The sequence below is a fragment of the Accipiter gentilis genome, chromosome 23 (assembly GCF_929443795.1).
Source record: "Accipiter gentilis chromosome 23, bAccGen1.1, whole genome shotgun sequence".
NCBI classification, from domain to species: domain Eukaryota; kingdom Metazoa; phylum Chordata; class Aves; order Accipitriformes; family Accipitridae; genus Astur; species Astur gentilis.
Window position 1 is genome coordinate 4,668,977 of NC_064902.1, and position 25,360 is coordinate 4,694,336.

General features: G+C 41.1%; 1 protein-coding gene across 2 annotated transcripts; it reads left to right on the plus strand.

The window, feature by feature from the left end:
- Window positions 1–624: 624 nt before the first annotated feature.
- On the plus strand, window positions 625–25,072 carry SHISA5 (shisa family member 5). Of its 2 annotated transcripts, XM_049826840.1 has the most exons (6): window positions 625–753; window positions 3,802–3,970; window positions 4,341–4,415; window positions 18,158–18,273; window positions 19,290–19,508; window positions 21,448–25,072. In XM_049826840.1, exons 1-6 carry the CDS (start codon window positions 690–692, stop codon window positions 21,525–21,527), a joined length of 723 nt encoding a protein of 240 aa, XP_049682797.1. In that variant the 5' UTR covers window positions 625–689; the 3' UTR covers window positions 21,528–25,072. The 2 variants fall into 2 exon arrangements, with proteins under 2 accessions (XP_049682797.1, XP_049682798.1); XM_049826841.1 differs by lacking the exons at window positions 625–753; window positions 3,802–3,970; window positions 4,341–4,415 and adding an exon at window positions 5,131–5,184.
- Window positions 25,073–25,360: the final 288 nt, after the last annotated feature.

The following is a 25,360-nucleotide window of genomic DNA, read 5'->3' on the forward strand; positions in this document are numbered from 1 at the left end:
CTGCACTAGAAAGGTACTTGCTGGTCTCCAACGGGAGGGAAATCCTTTTGGATGACTGACATTTCCCAGGCCCCCTGTTACCTTGCCGTAGAGCACGTGTGGGTTTTTTGCTCTAAAGGCCGTATGACGGGACTCAAGCCCTCAGTAACGGGTACTGCTCTGGCTCTCCTGAGCTCTCAGGAGCATGTTCCTGACCAGGTGTTTGCAGTCTCTCTTAGAAAGGATTTCTTGGCTTATTCTGCAAGAAGGAAGCCTACAGTTGGTGCAGCAGCAATCGCTTTGGAGAACAGGACCCGGAGCTGGGGAATGGCCTTTGGTGATATTCAAACAGCGTGCGGGTGTTCCAGCCGAGGAGCTAACCTGCTAACAGAGTGCCGGGCGAGGACGTGGCACAGGTACACGGGAGGCCAGGCCACGGGCCTCATGGTGGGCCCTAACTCAGCAGCCCACTGCTCAGCCCCACTGTACCCCGGCCGACACCCCGCAGCAGCTCCCCGGAGCGCCGCCTCACCGGGAAGAACCACCGGCCGCCACAGCCGTTGCCGGCGCCTGAGGCGGCGCCGCCCCGCCCCGCTCCTCCCCTCCCCTCCGGCCGCTCCTCCCGCGAACGCGTGGCGGCGCCCCGGGGGTGCCGGAGTCCCTGCGGATCGGCCAGCCTCGGCCCGCCCCGGGGAGAAGCGGCGGTGCTCATGGCGACGTGGCGGGGCGCCCTCGGCCTCGGCTTCGGCCTCCTCTGCCTGCTGCCGGCGGCCGGTGAGCGCGGGGTCGGCGGCTGAGGGGGGGTAGGGGGGTGCCGGGCGCTGCGGGCGGGGGAGACCCGGCCCTCCAGGAGGGCGGGCGCGCGGGTTCCTTCGTCTCTTTCTGAGGCGGCTTCGGGGGCTCTTGCCGGCTTCCTCCGCGGCCGGAGCCGCCTCCCCCCCCGGGGAGGCCCTGCCGAAGCTCCCGGCGTGGGGGAGCCCCCGGTTTCGAGCAGAGACCCCCTCAGCTCGGCTGCCCAAGCGGCGGTGGATGATCTCCCGAGCCCCGGCGGGAGATAATCCACCCCTGAACAGTGGGTTTGGCGCGAATGGGGCTCACTGAGAGAAAAGTGGTGCTGAAAGTGAGGTGGGGTGGGGTTGGTACTGGTGTGCGTTGTCAGCAGCAGTTAGTGCCCCAGTAATGACTGGGGGGACTGTCTACTGGTAAAGCTAAGGTAAGACTATTGGGGGAGAAGTGACGTGCCACGAAGTGGCTGCCGGTCACTCTTGACGCATCCCATTGAAAACTTTCACCTTTTCACCCCCAACACAGTAAATTTTAGACTTTTAGGGCAAGGTAATATAAATACTCAGATGTTAAGTGATGATACTGCATAAACAGCACTGCTTATAGAAACTCTGAAGAAACTATACTGGAGTTCATACACAGCTATTGGATGCTAACGCTGATAACGGGGATTTTTTTATCAGCCCTATCTGTAACTATCCTGTTATTGCACTTAAAGGATGGAGCGTGTGGTCTTCCCCAACTTTGTCATGTGATGGAAAAAAGCAGATGTGGTCAGAGGACTTATCAGGTGAAGTCTCAGGAAAGGAGAAGCGCTCTTGATATTGTATGGATCAGTGGCATCTGATGGATCAAATTATGCACAGACGTGCAGGAAAGGAGAACGTGATCTTTAGTGGATATGCAAGAGGACATTCAACTTGGTCAGAGTAGTGAAGGATCACACTTTGTCTGAGGGCTGAGCTAAAGCATGGCTGAAATGGTCAGAGTTTTATCTGTAAGTACTTTGAAGAGCAAGGACCAGAAGAAGGGTTCTTTAAGCTGGCTCACAACGATGGTGCTACAGCAGTAACTGTATGCAAGCTGGCCTTGAATGTATGGGGTTGGAAGTTTTCTTACTGAAATGGTTGGGGTCTTTCAGTGGGAATAGTTTAGCAGCTCTGCTCTTGAGGTGGAACTTGATCAGTTTGTTAAAAGGGTTTTTACGGTACTGATTGTGTGAAATCATCAGGCTGCTGTTTTGCAGGATAGGATGAACACCTCAGCAGCAGGCATACCAAGCCAGGAGGTCATTTCTGCCTCCCTCAGGCTTAGCTCTTGTGTTGTGCTGGGTGGGTGTACTGGACCTCTTCTGAGGTGATTCAAATTGTTAACCCAGCAGAAAACCAACCGGGGAAAAGGTCCCACAAGCCCCTAGTTGATCTGCTGATCAGCTGGGGAATTGAATCAGTTGAGGAAGAGTCTCATGGGTGCCACAGCAGATGGAAGAAGAGAGGAACAAAGTAGAGGAGCCAGATTCTTCTCTTTTGGTGTGCTTGGCGCTTGTTGGCTTAGCTCTGCCACCTGAGAACTGGCCTAGACCTTTGGTTTCCATTTTTACTTTATTGTGCTGCAGTAGCACAATTGTGAGATGAAGGGAGTAATTTTGTTGGTTGCCTTGTTTTGTTTGTAATTTCACAAGGTATTTTGGATTTGGTTTAGCTACCTATCAGTTCCTTATTGGTGATACAGGAAGGACAGGGTTGTCAGGTGGCATTACCTGTCTGCAGAGGGAAAATTTAGTGAACCAGGCATAAGCATGCATAAACACATTAGTAGAAGTACTGTGGTGTTGGCGCAGGAGAAGTTCCTCTTTGCTTGTGTTTAATGAACCTCCACATTTAACCCCTTAGAACATTTTTTTTTTTTCTTTTTAATGTAGCTGAAATACAGAGAGTCAAGACTGATTTTTCAATTGGCAAAATCAGTTTAAATAGTCCAGGAAATACCCCTTACTTTTTTTCTGAAGGAACATGATTTGTTGTCTTTGCCTCTTTTTGTTTGCTTTTTCTGGAAAACTACACCTGAAGTAATTTGAGCTTCTCGGATGGAGCGTGGTTTAGGAGCAACATGTGAGGGTATGTCTTGTTCATGGGATATGTGATAGGAAGGAAAATGAGGAATAGAAACCAGCTGACTGCAGCATTTATCACTGAAAACTCTTGCTAAAGATTCTTCTATGGAAATGCTTTTTGCTTAAGCTTTGAGAAGTATTTTTATGTGACAGTTGGAAGCTTTTAATGTGCCGTTCTTACGTTGCCGTTATTCAGGCCTGAGATGGCAAAGAGGGAAAAAACAGCCAGTATGTTAAGGAATGTATCAGCCCAATGCAATGCTGAAGAAGCATGGGATGTCCCCTAAGAGATCCATCCTAGTACATTAACATCTCCTTTTCCTTTCCATTGTAGCCACACCGGTTGATGCTTGCAGTGGGAAGATGCCACTTGACTGATTTTTAGTCCTAGGAATCTCTGTTTTATGCCAGGGATTAGCAGGATTAGGATTTTCCATGAAGTAAGCAAAGCAACAGGTAGAAAGAACCAAGTCACATGGAAATCGAAATCTACAGTGGATGTGGTAGCGTTACATCTGTTGCATCAAGTCAAATATCTAGGAAGATTTAACATTTTCTTCTAGCTGATCTTGAGGCTTGTGTGGGATTTTTAACATATCTGGCTAGTCACATTGCTCTTTGAGTCTTTAATTTAGTAGCTACTAGCAGATGTAGTGGAGAGAGTATCACCAGACAGAGCGTCTCGTAAGTATATTTGCATGCAGTTTCGTCCTTCACGTATGTGTGAACAGAAGAGCAACTTGACAAAGACAGGATACTTTGTGTGCAAGGAGTAAGTATTTGGAAATAGTTGATTTGTAAGACCTAACCAAAATGCTTGGAACATATTTAAATGCTAACCTAGGTGAGCTGGTCGGTATGAGAAGGAGACTTTATATGATTATTTCTTTAGTTGCTAACTATTGGATTTTAACTTTTTTCAGTTTTGGGTGAGGATTGTCAGGCATATATTGATCGTCATGGCAAGGCACAACCTGCAAAATCCTGTCCCAACTTCTGCTGTGGAGACTGCATGCATCAATACTGTTGCTCTAACACGTTCTTAAAATTTGATGAAGAACAACAATTTCAGTGTAATCTGCTTGATGAAAGGTATGAGGCAACCTGAATGTATACAGCAGGTTATCATTCTATCATCAAATGACAAAAATACACAGTTTAATGGTTAGAAACTTACAAAGGGACCTTCCAGCTCTGTATCTGGCTCTATCGGGTATCTATGTTAATGTATGTAACTTACCTGTAAAATGGGAGCAATGAGGTGACAAATTGATGCATGAACTGGTGTGTGTTTTCTTGAGCATTTTCAGATACTTTTACCCTATTCAGTTTTTCTTTGAGGATGACAAAATTAATCTCTTTCTCTTTGTAGCTTACAGTACCTTTCATAAGCATTTGGAAGTTAGCCAGGTACTTGAGTAAGTCGTAAATTCCATTTTTGAGATGAATTCTCTTACTACAGGACCTCTGACTCAAGCAACATAAATTACATGCATGTTTTTTCGGACCCTGATGATTACATTTCTTCTGGCTCCAGGTAAGCCATGCAAAGTCTCAGCTTTTAAAATGGTATTTATTTAGAAGTTCTTCATTGTGCAGTCAATACATGCCAGTAGAATATGGAAATAGAAGTACTTATTTGTGTGTTAAGAACATGGAGCACTCAAACTCCGTGTACACGTCAGAATATCTGGAGCAGCAGAGACACGCAGGGGAGGTTAGATCGTGCTGTTTATACCGTAACGATCGCTGCACGTAACAGTCTGTGTTCTCACTACGGAACGTGAGGTTGTCCTCTAAAGCATCAGTGCGCTTGCTCTATACCCTTCGATACTGGCAGATTAAGTCCATAAGAGAAGCTGCTTTTGTTTGAGGCGTTTCCTTGCTTTTTAGCATCTTTTTCGCTTAGAACAAGAAACTACTGATAAAAACTATTTCAATCTCAGGGGAAATAAATTAAGGCCATGCATTAAATTGGTGATTACAAGAGTCCTGCTGTACAACGCTTCTGTTTTTCATAGCGTGGAAGACGACAAAGAGAGGGCAGGGGTTAATTCTGAGCTATGAATATTCCACATACCCGCAGAAGTTTGAATAATTAATTCCACCGCGGGGGGGGGGGGGTGTCACAGAAAAGAGGGACCTCGGACTCTCGGCGGGGGCCGGCGCCCAGCGGAAGGCGCGCGGCAGCCCGCGGCCGTCGCTGCGGCGGCCTTTAAGGGCGGGGCGAGCGGCGTGACGCTAGCGGAGGGGCGGAGCCGGTCGGCGGGCGCGGGGCGAGCGGCGGCGGCGGCGACGAGCATGGGGTAAGCGGACGGGACCGGGACCGGGACCGGGACGTCGGACGCCTGCGGGGAGGGCTCGGCGTGCCGCTGCGGCGAGGTCGGGCAGCCAGAGCAGGAGCGTGCCTCCCGCCCGGCGCCCCGCCGCCTTCCCGAGAGTCGGTAGCCTTTAGCGAGCGGGGCCGCGTCAGCGGCATCGCCCCCGCCTCCTGGGAACAGCGTGGTGGTGCGGCGGGGGGGGGGGGGGTGGGTGCTCGGGGGCCGTGCTGGTTCTCTGACACGGCCGACTGCAGCACCCCGCGTCGTATCGGCTTGGGGAGATACCTTTCCGCATCCTGTAGCACGGAAGCCTCGCTGGAGGCACCTAGTGGTAGCGCTGCCCCTGGCGTACGGCAGGGCGTCGGGGCGGGGAGGGTGGATGGAGGTCTTGGGTCCTTGGTGTCCCTGGACCCGGTAGTCTTCCCCGAGGAAGGGGCTGATGTGATAACTGTTTTGGAGGAGGGGTGCCCCTTCGTGCCTGCTAGGCTGGTGGGCCCGTCTTAGCGTATCTGCAAATGGTTCGCGTACAGCAGGCGTGAGCCTCAGCTTGCAGTCGGTGTTCGCTCTTGATGCGTTTTTAGTGGAAAGGTAGAAAAAAACCTTCCACGTCTTTGGGGCTGCGGGGGTGTTGAATCTGCTGGAGTAATAAAGGTTGAATATAAAGAATGTAATAGATGTGTGTTTTCCGTGCCAACAAGCATAGTTACTGAAAAGCACAGAAAACGAAAGAATGCAGGATTTTAAAAAACAAACCAAAAAACCTGCGCAGTTGCTAAAGGAATTGTAACCAAGGCCCACAGTCCACAAAGGTGCATTTGTAAATGACAGAAAACATTTAGGAGGTAGCAGCTAAGTGGCTTTAATTATCTTTGGTTTTAGCTATGGAATGTCTAAAAAGAGACTCACTGATGTCTCACCTTGTGAAAATGGGTCATTAGTGACTCTGTGTCAAGCTTCTTTGCTCTTTTTCCTTTCAGTTACGCTACAGCTTTGAAAAATTAATGTGTTGTGCAAAGGCCTAGACTTAACATAGAACTTATTTTCTGGTTAGGCAATTTTAATAGAAAGATGGTAATTATTCACAGAAATACCGCCCTTGAAAAGCCACCTGGATGTGACTCCAGAGGAAAACCACATCCCAGAACTTTCCAAAGTGACTAATGACTTTGGATGTCTGATTTAGGCTGTTTCAACATCGGGAATGAAAGTGAGTAGGACTTTCTGTGATTGCAGTCAGTGGGACACCAAGTAGGCTTCTGTTTTGTTACAGACTTTGCCCAGCTTTTTGTGTGGTGGGGGGAGGGGGGTTGTGGTTTGGTTTTTGTGTTTTGTTTTTTTTTTAAAACCAAGCAGTAAGCTGTATCTCTTCTGGAAGAGCTGACCCTACTTTCTGCCTGCAAGGTGCACTCCACCCTCTCGCTCCATGCCAATTTCTTTTAGAGTATAAGTTTTACGTTGTTTCTTGATGACTATGTTTATTTAATACTTCACTGTGTGGAGAGGAGGGCTGATGTCAGTTGAGATATTTCTTTGTATCTCCCAGCAAGATGAGCATAGCCTTTGAACAGTCTATAAGGTGAGGAAAGGCAACAAAGGGCAACTTCCTTTAGTGCCCTGTTCTTTCTCATGAGTTGCAAATACTGCCTTTAACACTGCCTTTCAAAAGGAGGTGATGGTTTCCTGGCATTGAAAGGGTCAGAAAGCATTTAGTTCCTCATTCTTGCTTTGGGCATATTCCTAGATCAAGTTACCACTCTGGCACATTGCTCATAAATCCTGGCTTTTTAAGAGAATTTCACCTCTCTGAGGGCTTGTCACAAACTGCATGTGGACTTGCCACTAGGCTGAGTGAGCTGGGGTGTCTGTTCTCCCTGCTTGGAAAATCTGCCACAATTATGCTCAAATTCTATAGGGCAGTAGGAAAAGGATTTGGCCGGGTGGTATGTATGTTCCTCCTTGTCTTGTCTAGCTGAGGAGTTTTTAATTTGTTTGTGCTTTTGCTTTTTTTGCTATGTTTATTCTGAGGTCTTCTGCAGAAGTGCAAGCAAATCACCAGTTTTTAGTAGGCTGCTTTTTATTAGTATCCTTTAATGTTAATATCTTTCAGTATTTAATACTGAGTATCAGGTGCTGTTGAGGCAGGGGTTCAAGGCACTTTGACCAACCCTATTAAGTGTAGTTCACAGTACAAGCAGTTCATATCCTATAATCTTCTCTTGGACATTTTAAAGACAATAAATTACATTCCTTTGGAGTGTCTTAATAATGTACTCTCAAGTACTTGAAAGCATTTTGCTTCCCAGAACACTGCATTTGGAAGCAAATGTAAACATTTTAGGAAAAGTATAAAAGTCAGTGTTAACTCAGGTTAAGGCTTTTTCAATTTTTGATCAATACTTAAAGATCATTCAGAACTTTTAGGTCAGAGCGTAGGCATAGGTTTCTTACCACTGAACTTGTTAAATTTGCCACCATTTTTCCTTGCATGCAAGATGACCATATGCAATTTCTATAATTTCTGCTGCTAGTGAATGCATTGTGGACAAGGATTTACTACTGGAAGGTTTTTCACTTCCCCCCCCCCCCCTCCCCCCCCTTAATCAAATTACTGAAATTTCCTCTGCTTTGCTCTGGTTTCAAAGATGAATTATGAGTAGTAAGGTTAATTTAGTTGTTCTTCCCCTTTCATTCTGCAGTATGTAGTAGTATTGCTCTAAGAAACTGTGCAAAAAGCAGAGCACTGATTCACTTAACAGTTGACATAATTTGCATTATAACATGGTTATTTAGCCTTGGTATGCCAATTTTCCAGTAGTGACCCTTACTGGAAAAGGAAATTAGATGACTCACATCCACAGTTCAACTAATTGTGAAGTATTTGAGCGTTTAAGGAGGTGGAGCAATTCAGAACATCTGTATCAGAGTTACAGAACAAAATAATGTAGTTGGGGCAGCTGATACCAGTCTTTCAAAACAGAAACAAGACTTCAAATTGTATTATACACAGTTAATTGGACTCTGTTTCTGAATTAATTTTTGCCTTGAAGTTACAGCAGATTGTGTAACAGATACAGTAATGCTTGAGAAAAGGCTGCTCATCCTTACGTGATGAGAAAAGGGACGCAGAATGGCAGTCTTCCTGGGAAGCCTCAGCTGGCAGAGACACAACAGCCTTTTTAGACTGGGGATGCGCTCATTTGGGTTTTGTCATGGGCTTATCAATGTGTTGTCTTGTGACTTCGTTCTCCTTGTGTGAAATGGAGAAAATCCTTGTCATTCTGCCTGCCTTTGAAATGCAGCATCTGCTATAGCCTGCTATGTGCATAAGTTGGCAAAACCAGTAGATTTCTAACTGTGGAAGATGTGAATATCTTAATTTGCTGCCTTTCAATTTAGGTGTTTTAAAGCATATGTTTTCTCCACAGACAAGGTAAAAAATGGTGTGATATTGAACTATACCCCATTTTTCCTCCTCCTCCCCTATCACTATCGGGGACTTCAGTTTACACTTGACTGTGTATTTGGATGCTCCATCATCTGTAATAGGTTGCCAATGATAGGGAAATAAATTACGAAAATTATTCATTGGAAAAGAACTTCTAGAAACGTAAGCAGTCTCTATTTAATGAGCAGAGGATTTCTTTTCCATACCAGTCCTTAACATTTTCTGTAATAAATGAGTTAAACTGCATACAGAGCCCATTCCGTAAGGGTTGCATTCAGACACCGGCTAATCTCACCAAGGAATGTAAGCTTCTTGTCTAGAAACAACTGAGATTTGGATCTGAAGCTTTTTAAAAAATTGTTCTATGCTTTTTACTAGCCTGAAAAGTAAATACAAGCTTGCACAATTTGTAATTGTAACTTGCATTATAGAGCATTTGGTTTTGTGTTCACTGTAGTCTCAGTAAAGGAGTTACTTAAAGCTGACAAAGCAGTTGTGAGTTGCCATTAATGATTTCTCAGCTGCCTGATTCAGGCAGTGGGCTTAATGCTCCTGCAGGTTCATTTACTCTGAAACCAAGATGGAAGGAGAGATTAAAAAACGCTGTCCGGGCTCAAGAGGCAGGTGTGAAGGGTTGGGTTAGTGTGCTTTTCTAACTACAGAAGGCTGTTTCGTGGCAAAACCCAAGACAACCTGCCCTAAATATGCAAAGACACAGTAAGATTAATCACTTGAATTATGTTCAGGAGTCAATTTTTCTGTGGATGTGTACATCATTGACTGTATATACTTACTAGGGTAGAGTGTTCCCTCTTCTAACTCTGTGGGCTTTGCTGTAGCTCCACACAGTATAACTCTGAAACCTGTAAATTTTTAGCATACAGATTGCCTCTGGAGAGAGCTTGTCAAAGCAGCTGCAGGCAGGGTAACCCTCAGAGAAGGGTCCTATAGCCCAAGAAATAGAGAATCTTTCCTTGAAAATATGGCTAAAAGATGATGATTGTTACTTAGAAGACTTTGTGGAAGTTTGAGCATATGGGTTCCAAAGCTAGCTCCAGCTCTGCTGTTTCATATACTTTCATAAAATAGCCATGGCCTGAGGTATAGCGAGATGTATTTGTGAATAGATTGTGTTGTAGATGTGTTATGGGAGGAGGAGAATGTCCTTAAATTGCCTAGCCTGTTAAAACTGCAGTTGTAGGGTCTTCTGTGAAATGAACAAATTAGTTTAATTTCAGGAAATTAGCAATTGTGCAAAGATTGGTCTTTTGATAAAGTCTATTTTCATTAAAAACATTTTATATCATTCATTTTCAATGTGATATTCCTTGCTGTTTACTAGCATGATTTCTGGTTTTCAATGTCACTGAGAGGTAAACTTAAAAACCTCTATTTTTTTTAGGTTGTGGAAGGAACCAGTCATCAAAGTCACTTTTGTGACTTTTTTTTTATGAACGTCCTGTTAATGATAAATACAATTTAAAAGGAGAAGCAGTGGTTGGCCAGATACGACCTTTGCTGCAGAAGTCTGTTCTTATTTGTGCAGTGTTAGATTTTCATTGAGGATCCTCATCGTGCTGGATGAGTAATACTTCTGAAGAGAGGGTGAGGCAGCATGTCAGTTCATAGTAGTATAGGATAATTAATTTACCTAATTTAAACTTTGCTCCTGCCTGAACACCGTGTTTCTAACTTTTATATTTATGATGACATGAGTAATGGTGGGTAAAGAAAAAGGTGTGTTTCATCTAAGAGCTGTGTTATAGGCAAAGCAAAGCAGGGTGGTGTAACCTAGTCTGAACTTCCTTTGATTGCAGTTTCAGTGTGTTTGGCAAGTCATACACTCTGTTGCAATTTGCCAGGAAAAAAAACTTTAAATTTTTTTTTTATTATTTTATTTAAAACTTTAGGCCTTTAGCCAAGTTAGTTTCTAACTAGTTGCTTAAATCTGCTTTCTAGAGTTAGTATGGAATTGGCAGTAGCAAATTCATACTATTGCATTTGTTGTTTACATGGGGAAAACTTTCTGCAATACTTAATTTTTTTCAGTTAAACTTGTTCTATTTATTCAGTTAACCATTTCAGAAAAATCCCTCCTATTATGTTTACGTTGGTTCCAAATTTTAATTATGGTGGGAGGTAACATCCTGTATTGTTGAACTGGGATCCTAACAGTAGGAGGGGAACTGACTCACTTTGCCTTAAATATCTGTGCCTGTAATCAGTCTGCATTCCCTTTTTGCCACTAAAGGAGTATTTTAAATTTATTTATCATCTGTAGAAGCTAAATGCTTTATATCATGTTTAAGGACAGTTTTTATGCTGAGGTTCCAATGGTCTTGTGACCTGCATGAAGCCGCAGTGTTAATTCTTGCACTGTTGATGAAAGACTTTAGTCGCTCTGATTGTATATTTTCAATATATCAGTTACTTATAGCAATTATTCTAAACTGTCCACAAAGTGTACAATAGTAGATTTCCTGGGAAACTTTTCTGGAAAATGGTATTTTTAGCATGCATTACAAAGGGATTTATATAAATAGACATATTTAGTACAAGTGAACTGTTTACAGACCAGGAAGAGATGCTTGTATACATTTTCCATAATAACGTGTTGCATCCGGGTGTCGGATGTCTGAGTAAAACCACAAACTCTGGGAACTTGCCTCCCTGCCACTTTCTCATATAGCCTGTTTAAGAACTTGTGCTAAACCTGTTACATGTTACTTGAAAAAATTGAGAGGTCAGTGTCTTTAAAAAAAGCAGTAATTAGCTTTACTTCCAGTAGGTCTTTGCGTATGAAATTAGAGTTTATTATTTTGGGCTTTAACCCACATCAGCTTCCTATTTGAACAAAAATAAAAAGGACCCACTCAATACTTATTTAGCAAACTTTTTCTCAAAGGACTCTTGCATTCTGTTTTTCTGTAACGCTTTTGCAGTTGTGGCGCTTCTTGGCTTACCATGGCTTTATTGTTGTTGGTTTAGTATTGGCTCTCATGCCAGAGCTGGCTTGGCTGATGCTAAGAGTCGCTGGGCTGTGCTCAGCTGCTGACTCTGGAGCGTGTAGCTCAGTTATTTAGACTGCAGGTAAGCAGAGGTGTCCCAGGGGTTGTTTTGGGGGGCTCCTGCTGCAAACTTTTGTTCTTTTTGGGGCTACCCAGAAAGAACTATGGAAAATTGTGGTAAGTTTTAGGGGTTTTCAGTGGCAGTCAATCTGTGTCCGTGCTAGAGCAGTTTAGCAGTTTACAATTAGCGATGACTTGAGCTGGTACCGCACTGATGGGCTAGCCAAAATTAGATGAAACCCTTTTCTTCACATTAAGGAAATGTACGTGGGCAGGACCCTAGGAGGGACACTCTCAAGTGCTAACCTGAGTTAACATTTGAAAGACCAATGCAGACATCACAGTTCCAGTCCACACTTCAGTCCCATTGCGTAGCTTATAAAATGACTTAGCAGTTACTCAAACTTGCCAGCCTTATGAAACTATCAAAGTTTCATAATTTTGAAACCATGCTGTTCAGTCCAAGTCTTAAGCTGCCTTTTGCCCACCACAGGAATCACTGTTGCCCTTGTTTCTTAGCCATTTCTTGATCATGTAGAGATCTCATTTTGGGCAGGTGGCCCCTTGGTAAAATGGCTGGAGCAGGCCATGGCTGACACTAGCAATTAGTGTGAATGCACCTGGTCTACGAGGCTTAACTCTATGGTGTATATTTTGATTATCCACATGGGCTGAAGCTCCTGTGGCCCAAAACCCATCTGTGCTAAAATACGCTGGTCGGTCTATCAAGTGTTAAAGTCATGCTAGTGTTTTCCTGTGAGTATTAACCTCACAAGAGTTTGCTTTCTGTGTAATAGTAAATAGTTTTTTTGAGTCTCTAGCAAAGTGGTTCTTACGTTTTGAGTCTTCATGCTGAAATACTAAACTGGGGTAGTGTGTTGTTTGTAAAGTTATAAAAACTAACCCCCCTGAAAGACTCTTGGGAAGTCATACTACTTTTTTTAACAAAAAAAGTTTATCCTTTATTTTCCTGCTAAGCTTTAGAGGCAGTATGTGGTGGCATTATATGGCTGTGGCTAAAATGTTGGATTTAGGAAAGCATCTCAGTCTGGGGACTTGTTTGGTCATGTCCTGTACCTGAGTCAGGACAAGTCTGGGCATTTACCATTCTGACCCATTTCTGGGAACTGTATCATTTTCTGGAGCAGTGAAGAATTATATGGGTATACTCAATTTTTTAGACTTTTAGGGATGGCCTAAATTATCTTCTGAAGTCTTTCCAGACCACCCTGTGTTACAGTCATAACTCAGTATTTGTAAATGTTTGTTTTTAAAAGCAGCCATGCTTTTCAAAAGGACTCTGCCAACATCTTTCTTATAGCATGGAACAAATCTTGGAATAGATTAAGACTTGCAAAATAAATAGGCTGCTTAAACTAATTTTTCAGAACTAGGTGGTCTCGTTGTTCATTTGGGTATTTTTTTCTTTGTTAAAGACAAAAGTTGCAGTATGTCCCATTGTCATGAATGCATAGATATGCAAAAACTTTCTTTACAGCAGGGCTTGCAAAATGTCACCAACTTAAGTGATTCAAACTATTAAGGGGGTTTACAAATATGTTACTGGAATTGAAACTTAGATATTTTCCAAAGCCTTAAATACACTCAGTGTTTTACTTTTTTTTTTTTTTTCCACTTGACAGTGTTTAAGATTAAGATCTCTGATACAAACAACAACTGTCTTGAGAATTAACTTCTACAAGTAGTACTGTTTAGATCCTGGGTTTGATTCTCCCATTTTAGTATGTCCATTGCCTCTCATTCAGTACCAAAAGGGGTAAAACAGGCACTAATCACATAACTCCCTTTATGTGAACTGGTACCTGTTTTGAATAAATAGAAAACCTTAAAAGTAAGGTGAGTCTGTGAGGTATGCTCATTACATATGCAATTTAGAGCTTTTCAAAGGTGAGGGAATAGGGGTAGAAGTGGAGTAGGGCAAGGAAGGAGAGAGGTGGTGGTAGGAAAGGACAGGGAGTTGTCTCTTCATATTTACTTGCCCATGGATTTTATGAGAAGTTGCAATTTATCATTGCTGCAGTAAAACTGCTATTAGGTTTGGGTTTGTTCTCAAGTTTGTTTTCTATTAAATTATTGGCAAAAGTTAGCTTTTATGTGAAGAGAAAGAAGCAGGAAATGGCAGTCAATGAGCTCAAGCTGTTTATAACTGTGTGCTTTATTTGGAGACTATGGTATATATAATGTGGGAGTTTGGAAACCTGTGTTCAAACTGTGATGCCAGCAGAGTGTTCTCATCTGGTGCTGTGGCCACCCTGACTTCTGCACTCTGATGTTTGTTTGCAGAATGCAGGGGGTAAAGTGTGTTTTTTGGTTTGGTTTTTGTTTGATTTTATTTTTTTTTCTTGGTTAACCATTCATTGGAAGAACCTTTTAAGCTACAATCCCTTATGTCTATTCTTTTTCATTTATGTATAATGCTGGTAATTAAATTATCATTTGGTGTGAGTATATTTTTTTCCAAATATTTTCAGAGTCCTTTTAGGCAGATTCATCAAGTAAAGGCAATTAAATGAAGCAATAGTTTTGTTTAAGAAAGGAGTATAGGCTTTCTGAAGTTAGTACACTGCAAGAGAGTCTTTACACAGTATCTGGAATATCTTGTCTCCTCAAGCTTAGACAGTTCACCGAGTAAAGTATGCTGAGCACCGTTCTGGCCTCACTTGAGTAACATCTTCTGTTACTGGTAGCCTTCCTGCACTTTTTTCAGTAGTTTTACTAGTGGGATATTACTGAATGTTCAGGAAGAAGTGCTCAGGGTAGGACCCCTTGGGCAGTAAAAGGACAGACTTTATTACAGTAAGGTAGTGCCTGACAATTCAGACATTCCGAAAGAGTATTGCTAGTTTTGATTATCAATAGAAATTGTTAGGAAAAAAACCCCCACCAAACTTTTGAAGAGCTCTGCTGTTGAGAGTGTTGATACAGCAAGTTGCAAGTTGATAGCACATACTGTTTTGTTTTCTGTGTCACGCTACCTTCTGCTGTTTCAAGACATAAGTCTGCATGAGCCCAAGCACTGGCAGGAAAATTATGGTTCTGCTGTAAAGTAGGTGATAAAAACGCCTACAGTAATCCAGATGTGAACAGTCCTTAGAAAAATATGGGAAGAACTAACTCCTGTTTGTTGTTTCACTCACTGGGCTGTTTCTGAAGGCTTGTAATTTTGGTCTGTAGTAATCTCACAGTATTTCAGTGGGTAGAACTGAATCACAGTGTTTACACACACAAACAGAACCGCACTCTAAAGTGTATACACGTGACACGCCTGTACTTTAAATATGTGTTTCCATTTAGCTCTTTAAAAGATGCATGCAAAATGTTGTCATGCAGTGTTCATGTAATTTTAGCAAAGACACAGACAAATTATGAAAATGCACAGGGTGTCTCTATTAACAACTTGGTGAAAATAAGGATATGGTGGGATTTTTCCCCTGAGGTTTGCTTTTGTCGCTTTCCTTATTAGAGATAGTAAATAGGCAATGAGGTATGTGTTTCAGTGAGCTGAAAACTGTATTACAATAAGTGAATGCAGCCTATGCTTCAGACTGACCACTGTTTTTTATCTGTTGGTGGCTGCAGATGGGCTTGTGCTGTTTTCTCTCTTGTCATATCAGAACTGAATTCGGTTGTGAAAGATAAGGGGTCTCTGCCAGTTTCCTGCTGTGCTAGTTTATTTGTGAGTAGACAGTTCTCCACTTTGTCTGTTTTCTCCATTTCTTAGGTTTGTTTGATTTTGCCCAGCCTTTGCTAAAGTTGAGAGGGGTTCATTGTCTGTACAAGTAAAGAATTCTAGTTGTCTTTGTCAGGCCTAATATCTTTCCTTGATACAAAATTTCCTTTTCTTGGCATAGTTCACTAGCAAAAAGTTTTTTACTTCTGTATTGGGAAGAAGCCCAGGGAAGAACCTAGAAGACTCTTTTCATTTGTTGTCTCTGCTATTGTTGCTTGGTAATAATTGTGTGTAATAGAAATGTTATTTTCCCTAGTGAGAGAACTTTCTCAGGGTTGATAACAGAAGTGGGAACAAGAACAAGGTAAATGCTGTTGGCACTCCACAAGTAGCAGTAATTGTAGTTGTTGTCAACATGTGTTGTCATGCGGTTTCTAGAGGTGTCCATAGTTTGTCACAGGCTTTCATGCTGTTTCTTGTGAACGTTGCAATCAAGATGCTTAAGTTTAGTATATGAATTAATTGTGCACAATTCTCTTTTTCTTCTCCAGTGTGTATATGAGTTTATATAATGAGTATCTAGTAAGGACCCTGTAAAATTAATCTAAATTCCACAGGTCATTCTTAAATCTAATCAATTTCTGCAAAAAAAGTATTCAGCTTGTGTTTTCAAACTAACTTGCTGTATGTTTGCTGTTGGACAGGAGGCAGCCTGTGTTTCAGAATGTGCGGTATCATTGTTCATGATTATCTCCCCGCCTCCTTTGAAACTGCATTTGTATCTGCCTTTTTATACCAGGCTTGAAAAAGGTGGGATTTTTGGATGGAGATGAGCTGGCTGTGAACTTACTGTGCTGAAGTGAAACTAATGCTTGCGAGGATGGGGAGAGCACTTAAAAGTGGCATAGTTAGGAATGTATTTGCATGTGCAAGTCAGCATATGAAAAACATTCTGTAAAGCTGCAAATAAACGTGACAAAGCATGCATGCATCTTTACATTTTGCAGCTGTGTTGCAATCATCTATTTGCATTCCCGGCAGTGTTTCTGACGTGGCTTCTGTGACTTCAGGACGCTGCAGCAGTTCCTGCTTCCTGTTCTACACGTAAATCTTGGGTGCAGTGACCATGGCCAATCCACAGTGTTAGGTTTAGTATTTGAGGAGTAAATCCATAGTGTTATATTTAGTACTTAACAAAATCAGTGCACAAGTTAGATGCAGTTACAGTTAGATAAAATTGTTGCTCAGATTCTTGAAAGAGATTTGACCCAAGGTTTTTCTTCTAGCTGTTGCAGAAACAGAATGAAATTGATGGAACCTCTCTTGGGGGGGGGGGGGGGGGGGGAATGTATTTTAAATTGAACCCTTTTATTTGTCAATGTTTCTGTTCAGTGTCCAGCTTACTGAGGGTTAAGTTGCTCTAGAAGACTGAGGTGAGGTCTTCCAAATTTGGGCTAGGGATGAAGTGCTTTGTTGGGGTGTTTTTTGTTTGTTTTTGTTTGTTTGTTTTTTGTGCCAGTGATTTAACCATGTGGTGTCATTGATACTCGAAAACGGTTTTTACATTTGATGGCTGTTTGGTAGCCAAGCAAAAATTGCTGGAGGTTCTGGAGATGTGTCATTTTGTTTAAGGCTGTTTAACAGGAAACTGAGCAGGAGAAAAAATGGAGTTCTGTAGCCAAAATCTCTACAATGCAGCAAAAACAGGATGGATGTAAAACCAGCTCTCCACTTGTTATTTTAGAGCTTGTTCATGAAAACTAACTTCCTGCAATTGTTCCCAAAACTGATGCCTGGTGCATTTTTTTTAAGAAATAATGCAGACTTTGGCTTCTGTGGAAGAAGGGCTTTATTGATTACAGTAGACAGTAGGAAACAGATCATGTGAATTAACACTTAAAAGGGAACTGTCACTGGGCATTTAATGCTTTACAGTGTTACTTTTTCTTCCCTGTGTGGTAAACAGAACTTACAAACAGTCATCTCTTGGAGGCTTTATGCCTGCTTCTGTCATTTGGTGCTCATCACAGAGGCTAAAGATGGTGTAATCTTTGGTCTTTCCACACTAGGTTTTGGTGGTTTAGGCAGTGTTTCTGCCTCCCATAATGTAGCATAACATACTTGCTGTTGCAGTTAAGGTGGCAGAATTTCTAATCTTCCAACCCATGTGAAATGTGGCTTCTAAAACAACTATTTACAAATGCCAGGGAACCTGCCAAGAATCTGCAGCATGGAGGGGTCTGCTCAGTACTGAGATTGTCCTGACTGGGCCTGGGAGGTCTTACAAGTGTACAAAGAACTCGCCATCACCCCAAAGTCTGGTGTGCTTACTTTCAGGCATGCCTACCTGTGTGTTGAGAGCAGTCATGTCATGTTTGGAAAATTAAATCACCAAACTAGTGATTTTGAAACCTTAGCGCTGTAACCTTTTGGAATACATAAAGGGACACATAGTTGCACTAAAATAACAAGAATCGCAGTCACACTAAAATGGTAGGGACCAAAGACTCATGTTGGGCCCTTTCCACGTACAGGGGACTGCGCTCCTTGATAGCAGTTGGTCAGCCTCCACTGATTTAGCAGCCACCTTCTCATGTAGCCCTGCATTTGGCAGTTGTTTGTTATTCAAATGCATGAAGTAGTAAGAGTAACAAATTGGAGGAAGAGCAATGTGTTGGCTGCAGAAGGTTAGGTTAAAGTATAACAAGTTTGTGTGAAAGACACTTACCGCTTCTGGCCCTACCTTTTTTGCAGTTTTGGAACCCTTATTGCCATTGGAGTTACTGTTTGTGCGGTGATTATAGTTACTATTATTCTGTGCCTCACCTGTTCATGTTGCTGTTTGTATAAAGCATGTCGAAGACCACGGCGTAAGTACCTGTATATTTATTTTCTTTTTCATGTCTTTGAACAAGACTTCTTCCCCCCCCCCCCGCCCGCCGGAAAATTATGTTCCTATAAAAGGTGAAAATAATCTTGCCTTACCTTTCTGCTACAGAAGTTGCAATACCTAAACATTAAAAATAACGTTTCAGCTGCTTCACTGTGTGGATTTGGGCGGGGGGGTGTGTGTGTGTGTGATGTTTTGTTGTGGGGTTTTTTGTTGTTTAGGTAAGCAGGGGATAGGATGAAATTTAATAATTTTCCCAGTCTCTTAAAAATGTACCTGAAAAATACACAAAGGCCCAGAACTGCAACAGTACAATCTTGAGCAAAGTCTGCAATTGTACCATAAAGAGGAAGGAGATCTCAAAAACAAATTATTGCAATTTATTAGAAAGAGTTAATACTCCCTTATTACAGTAAGAGATATAAACCAATGATCCAACATCAGTTCCTACAAAAATCGATGACTTAATGTGTCTTTCTGACTGTTACTTAAAGAAAGACGTACTAACACATGGATGTATTAGTGTGTAGGTGACATACAAAAGGAAACTCATTTGGGCAATCATGGTAGGGAAGCTCCTTACCTAATAAAGGAGATCTTTATCACCTTAATCCTTAAAAGCAGATAACATTTAAAAATGAGCAGTTTTTCCAGTCTCATACCAAATGATAGATAACTTGGCTGCAGGGTTGAGTTCCTGGTTTTTGAAGAGTCCAGGAGAAAAATTCTTTGTTCTTTGTGGTTGAGAAAAAAGGAGATAAGTTGACTGCTATCCCAGTATGTGAAGGCTCTCATTAACACCAAGATCAATGGAAGGATATTTAGAGGCATACATTTCTAAATCTTTCATAGAACTTTGAAAATGAAATTACCCAGATGTTGAAGTGAGAAATTAATTTATCTTGAAGAATGTTTTTTTACTTTACTGTTGTTGGTTGTCCCAGGTGATCTTTTAGAGCCACCAGCACTAACCATGTTCCTTTTGCTTGCTTGTAGCTGTTGTGGCCACCACTACTTCCACTACAGTGGTTCACGCTCCCTATCCCCAACAACAGGGAGTGCCACCCAACTACCCAGTAGCCCCATATCAAGGATATCAGCCTGTGGCTATCCAGCCACAACCAGGAATGCCAGTAGCACCATACCCTGCACAGTATCCTCCCCCTTACCCCATGCAGCCATCAGGACCCCCAGCTTATCATGAAACGGTGGCAGGTAAGGCAGCGCTGAGTGTTTTTTTTCATCTCTTAAATAGCTAAAGAGACAGTTACTTTGGAGCTGATCTTGTATTATTTACATTTATTATTTTCTATGACTATATAAATGTAAATGTAAACAAATTATGTAAAAGTCAAGTTATGGTGGATGCTGTAATTCACCCTTGCTGAAATTTCCCTATCACCATTTCTATTGCATTGCAAGAGGAGATGTGGCTGGAGCTCGACTGGCAAAGTTTGATGATATGTGGGACTCAGTGGATCCAGTAGAATGTTTTACTAATTCAGTTGAAATTTTGTATTAAAATCAAAGTCCAATTAACATATGTATAGTAGTTGGGTGTTTCCACATACCCTTTCTAATCTAATATTTGCTAGATGTTTCAATTTATACACAGATGGCATTTTCTAGTAGTTTGTCGCTATGTTTATAGAATACTGAGTCTCTGATAGATTTCAGACAAGTTTGCTGATGACTAGCAGTTAGAAATACCAGAATCTTTTTTCTTCTGCTTTTCTTCTTTCACAGCATTATTTTCATGCAGCTTTGTTGTTGCTATTACTAATTCTCACTTCTGCTGGTAATAGCTGTTCTCTAAACAATTGGCTCCTGGCTGTTCAGAGAGGCCAAAACTAGGCTGTTACCTGTCCAAGAATTTTCAAGCCCTGTTACAAACCCCACTGTTCATACTTCTGAATAACAAGCAAAGTATAGTCCTGAATAGTAGATAATGCCCACAGAAAGTAACTTTTTCATGACAACTCAAATACAAAATGGCTGTTCATGGTCTGAAGCATTTGTAAGCCAGTTAGAAGTTGCACATTACATGCAGGGCTGGTTTGCATATTGTTGAAAACACTGACTTGGCAGGCCTGTTGACTTTATTTTTCTGTTGTAAACTCTGAAGAAGCTGTGGGGTTTATGGGATTACCCCAAAGTGCTTTGGCTTCATCTTTATCATGTGAGGGAGCCAATAAAGTAGTCATTTTGCTTCTCCTGCTCTCTGGTTTCTCAAACTGCTGCTGGTTTGTTAGTTCTTAAAACATTTTTTTTCCTGGAAAAATCTCAAGGCACTTTCCATGTTGCCAGCTGAGAATGCCTCAAAATGAGAGCTCTTTTCTTTATTTCTCTTGTCTATTAACCAAGGGGCAGTCTCTTAATTAGGTCACATGCAAGGGAGAGAATACCTGCTCTGTCATACAGGAGCCAAACCCACTCACTTTACAAGATCAGCAAAAGATAACCACACTTATATGTTCCAGGGATCTAATCAGGTGTTGCGTTATTTGAACTAACTTGTGCTATTTGACGGACATGAAAATGAAGATGCCACTTGAGAGCAGCTTGTCTCAGAATACTAGAAAATAAGGATACCTTCCAAATGATACACATCTAGTATATAAGTCAAAATCTTTAGTGTGCTTGGTAGCGTTGGGATACTTTTTTCCCTTTTATTTTAATTTTAATTAACTCTGTGACACTTACCAGGAAAGCATTTTCCCTGAAGGAATCCTAAGATGCTTTCTCTAGTCCTTTTTCTTTTGCCCAGTAGTTTATTTTCACTTCTTGGCATGCTATCAGGTATATCCTGTTGTTTGTGCATCTCTGACTTCCACTGGCTGTTCTTTTTAGACCTGATCTGTTCCTTTTCTTTAGACTATGTTCTCCCCTGAAGGATAACCATGTGCTTGTGGCTGCCATAATACACATGTGGGTTTGTTTTTTTTGATGCTTAAGTGTACAAGAACAAAGGTTTTTGTGATCTTACTTTTGAAATGCGGATGCTTTATGACTTAGCACAAACTGTTCTCAAGTCCAGTTAAGATACTAGATAAGTTGAACCTCTGTGTGCTCAAAACAGAAGTTGCCATTATAGATGCAGAATTCAGAATGTAAACTTTACAAATCTGTTTTTTCTTGTGTTTTGTTTTTGCAGCTGGTGCTGGAGCACCTTACCCAATCAGCCAGCCCCCTTACAACCCTGCTTATGTGGATCCTCAGAAGCCCACCTATTGAAAAGATCTTCTACTATGCTTCTGCATACAAAACTTTTTAAAGTATAATTTGTGCCGTTTACACCGTATAACTGTAGTATATTTTTTCTGGAAGACAGCGATCTTTTGTCTAAGTAAAGTGAAAGTTAATTCACTATCTTTTTTTTAAATGCTTAGAGTATGAGGAAGGAGTATTTTTCTTGCAGAAGTTGTTAATTTATACCTCAAGCAAATACAAACCGAGATTTTGTTCTATGTACAATGAGAAAAGCATGAAGAAGTACTTCAGAAATAAGAACCACAATAACGTTTGCTGTGCAATAATTTTTGAAAGGAATGGCCTAATATGAGCATTATCAAACACCCAAAGCTGTAGCAATCTTTTGCACAGTGAAAACATAAAAACTTAATCTCTGAGAAACTACCTGATATATGTTATGTATGTTCTGCCTGTTTTGAAGCTACTATTGTTAGGTAAGCTACAATGTAATACATTTCATTTACCATTCAAAAGGGAATTTTCCTTTTCTGAAACACATTTGCCTTCAGTAAGGGTAGCAAACCATGTTTAATTGTCTTTGGACTAGTTGCATTTTTCTGTGCTAAATAGCATGAGTTGATAATTTCCTTGTTTTCTTTCCCAATTTTAAGGCTTAAAAACTGTGCCTTCATTGGGTGTTTTCTCAGGCCATTTTAATTTATAGCTAGAAATTAACAACAAAACCAAATTCTCTGCCACTTAGTAGAACAAATAGATCAAAAGCTGAAAACCTGAGAATTCTTCATAAAAATTATTGGACAGATATTTGTTGTCCAAGTATTATTGGACAAGCTTACTTAAGTCATATGTTGCTGATGAGTTTGGAAGAAAAATTACCACCTTAATTATATGTTAAGCAGAAGCACCTGCCAGTGTTCAGTCCTGCCTCATTGTAGGGAAGGAATTTATTTTGCAGGAGAGATGGGATGTCAGAAATAGATTGGGGTTTTTAAATGCTTAGGGTTTGTTGCTGTCTTGTCTCTGGTGGAAACTGTAGATGGCAGGAACCTAGAAATAATAGATCTTTATAAACTCAGTCTGCACTTGAAAATAATATGCAGGGGGGTTAAGAAATCCCAGCCCAACACATAGTAGAGATTCAGCCTCCCTTTTGTCTTCAACATTCCCATAAAGCTGAGCCAAGAACGAGAAGTCAGGGAAAGTAAGAGTGGTAGGATTTGGTCACAGCAAGGTAATGTATTTTTAAGATGGTAGTGCTTGCAGTCATGAAATGTCTTGAGACGTCCTCGTGACTGTTACTGGTGTTTGCCAGGCTTTTCACTTTATACACCTTGTATTGATCAAAGGAATCATGATTTTTTTGGTGTCCTCTACAATTCTCTTTTCTAACATTGAAATACAATTTGTTATTCCTGAGTAGAGCATCTAGTATGTATCACTGTGACATAATTAGTGAAATAATTTTGACATAGCTCATACACTGATTGTACTTTTTTAGAGAGGCCATTAAGCCATTTGTCCTGTGTTTCTACATTTGGGGTATATTACTGTTCGAAAAAACATTGATGGTGGCATTGTTTTACCTCATGATGGATGGAAACTGCTGCTGTCAGAGACAGCCTTATTTCTCTTCCTGATTTTTTTAGTCTATTTCTGGGTTATTCCTATTCTTTTTTTCAAGAAAGTCTTCAGGGCATTTCAGAAGAAACTTGCAGAAAGTTTTTAGCACTGGGATTCATGACAACTTAGGCCCCTCTGTTACACCTCTCTGAAAGTGTTGAAGTTAATGGCATGAAATGGTGCCATGAGGCACTCACAGAGCATGCATGCCCTGTATCTGTGTGTTCCTTCTCTTTCCTGCCTTGTAAGCTGAGAAATCGGGCAATGCTTCATTACACTCTTAGGAGTTATGTGAGAACAACCAAAAATGGACAGTGCCTCCTGCATGGAGGATTAAATGTTTTCCCTAGAAATCTGGAATTTTTACATGTGGGAGGGCACAGAGTAACTGCAGAAATAATTCTCTTGCTATAGATCCTACTCCTGTGTGTTTGTTCTTATAGAAGGAGGGCAGAGACTATTCCAGCACCTTTGTTAGCCAGCTGCCTGGATGGAGTCTGGCCAGGGAGATGCAGTCAGTGAGCACGGCTCTCAGAGCACAGGTACAGTGTTCTAGTGTTGGGCTTCTCGAGGTTGTTACTCTGTACCACTCTTCATTTTGGTGTGACAAAGCGTACAGTTTGTGGCAGTGTTAGTAGAGTTATGTTTTGGTTATGGAAGGAAAATCTGCAATTTCATGAGAAGTTGGCTCAGTTATCTGGCATCATCCCTAAGGAAAAGATAGGAAAGTAAAATGGCAACAATAACAGAGGTCCCCAAATCTGAAGTTTTGGTGTAGATGTTGTACAGACCAAATAAATTGCCCTGAACACCACTGTATGTGGAGCAGTGGAAGGAGATGAGGGATAGGGTTAAGGACCTTGAAAATTTGCACCCTTCCTTCAGTGAATGCATGCTCATGATAACTATATACAAGTGAAGAGATGAATCATTAGTCTACAAGGAACTACTTTAGTATTACTACTGCAGTTACAAAACTCATTGAAAGAAGAGAAAATGGTCCACTTCATAATCGGAGCACTGAATCAGATCTTTTCTTATTGTTAGTGTATTAATCATCATTAACAATAAGATGTAGGACCAAATTTTATTTACTTGTTGCCATGCAACCCATTGAAACTTGTTTTTGTATAGTTAAAGAGAATGGGATAGTTATAGAAAAGATGGAGAAGTTGGTCCATGAACTTTTAGTTTAAGCACTGCTGATGTGTCAGTCCAAGTAGCTGTTGCCTTCATGTCAAACCAGTTATCCACAGTGCTGCAGGGGAGGGGGAATGGAATTAAAATTTTAAATGTTGAAAGAGTATATGTTAATTTTTTTTTAATTCTGTAAGTGCCTTTGTTTCAGAAATGTTTTGTGAAATTAAATACAGTAGAATATTCTGTTGTACTGAATTTACTAGATAATCATTGATTTTACTACATACTGTAACCTAGCTTTGTATGTTGGTTGTTAAGTTAGTTTAAATGTAAGTATTCAAAAGAAATAGCATAAACTCTATGCACCTTTGTAATAAATGCAGTGTTTGAAGTATATTCTATCAATTTTGTTTTCTTAGCCTCAATCTGAGTATTATTTAGGAGTGTATCTGCAAAGCTACATTTTACTTCATTGTGTTTGACAGCTAGTGTTACCAAGTGTACTTTAAGTCACCTCGTATCATGAATATCCCTTTTGGCAGTGGAGACTGAAGTCTAATTAAAATTACAGGTCACAACATAAAGCAAGGACAACATAAGCTCCTGAATGACACCCTGACAGTATGCTTCAAAGCTAATCTAAAAGGATTGCTTCTAAGGCCTTGTCTAGCCTAAGGAGTAAATTAAATGCATGAAGTTTGAATGCATTAGCTAACAAATCCCAAGACATTTGAAAAGTCTAGTGTAGACAGGATGGTAGACTTCAAAGAAGTCTATAATTTGATTAAAGTTCAATATCTTCTTAACATGTATTTTGACTTCTGTGTTAAATATCATGCCTCATTTATCAGCTTGACCAATTCAATGTGTGGTAAGGGATGTTTTCTACTCTGTGTGAAAACATTTTTGCTGATTTTTTTTTTTTTTTTTTGTATTTTCAATAGTTGTGAAAAAAATGCTTTTGAAAGGTTGTATTCATGCCCCTGACTCATTAGTCTTTCACTTGAAAATATTTTCTTTGAACAGGTTAATGCTTTTCATAAGACACAAGTAGTACTGAATTCTTTGAGGGTTTTCAGTATATAATCATTATT

Coding starts and splice junctions, on each gene's coding strand:
- SHISA5 (XM_049826840.1), top strand. CDS start 690: ATGGCGACGTGGCGGGGCGCCCTCGGCCTCGGCTTCGGCCTCCTCTGC. Junction 3,971..4,340: donor TGTAATCTGCTTGATGAAAG/GTATGAGGCAAC, acceptor CTCTTACTACAG/GACCTCTGACTCAAGCAACA. Junction 4,416..18,157: donor TACATTTCTTCTGGCTCCAG/GTAAGCCATGCA, acceptor CCTTTTTTGCAG/TTTTGGAACCCTTATTGCCA.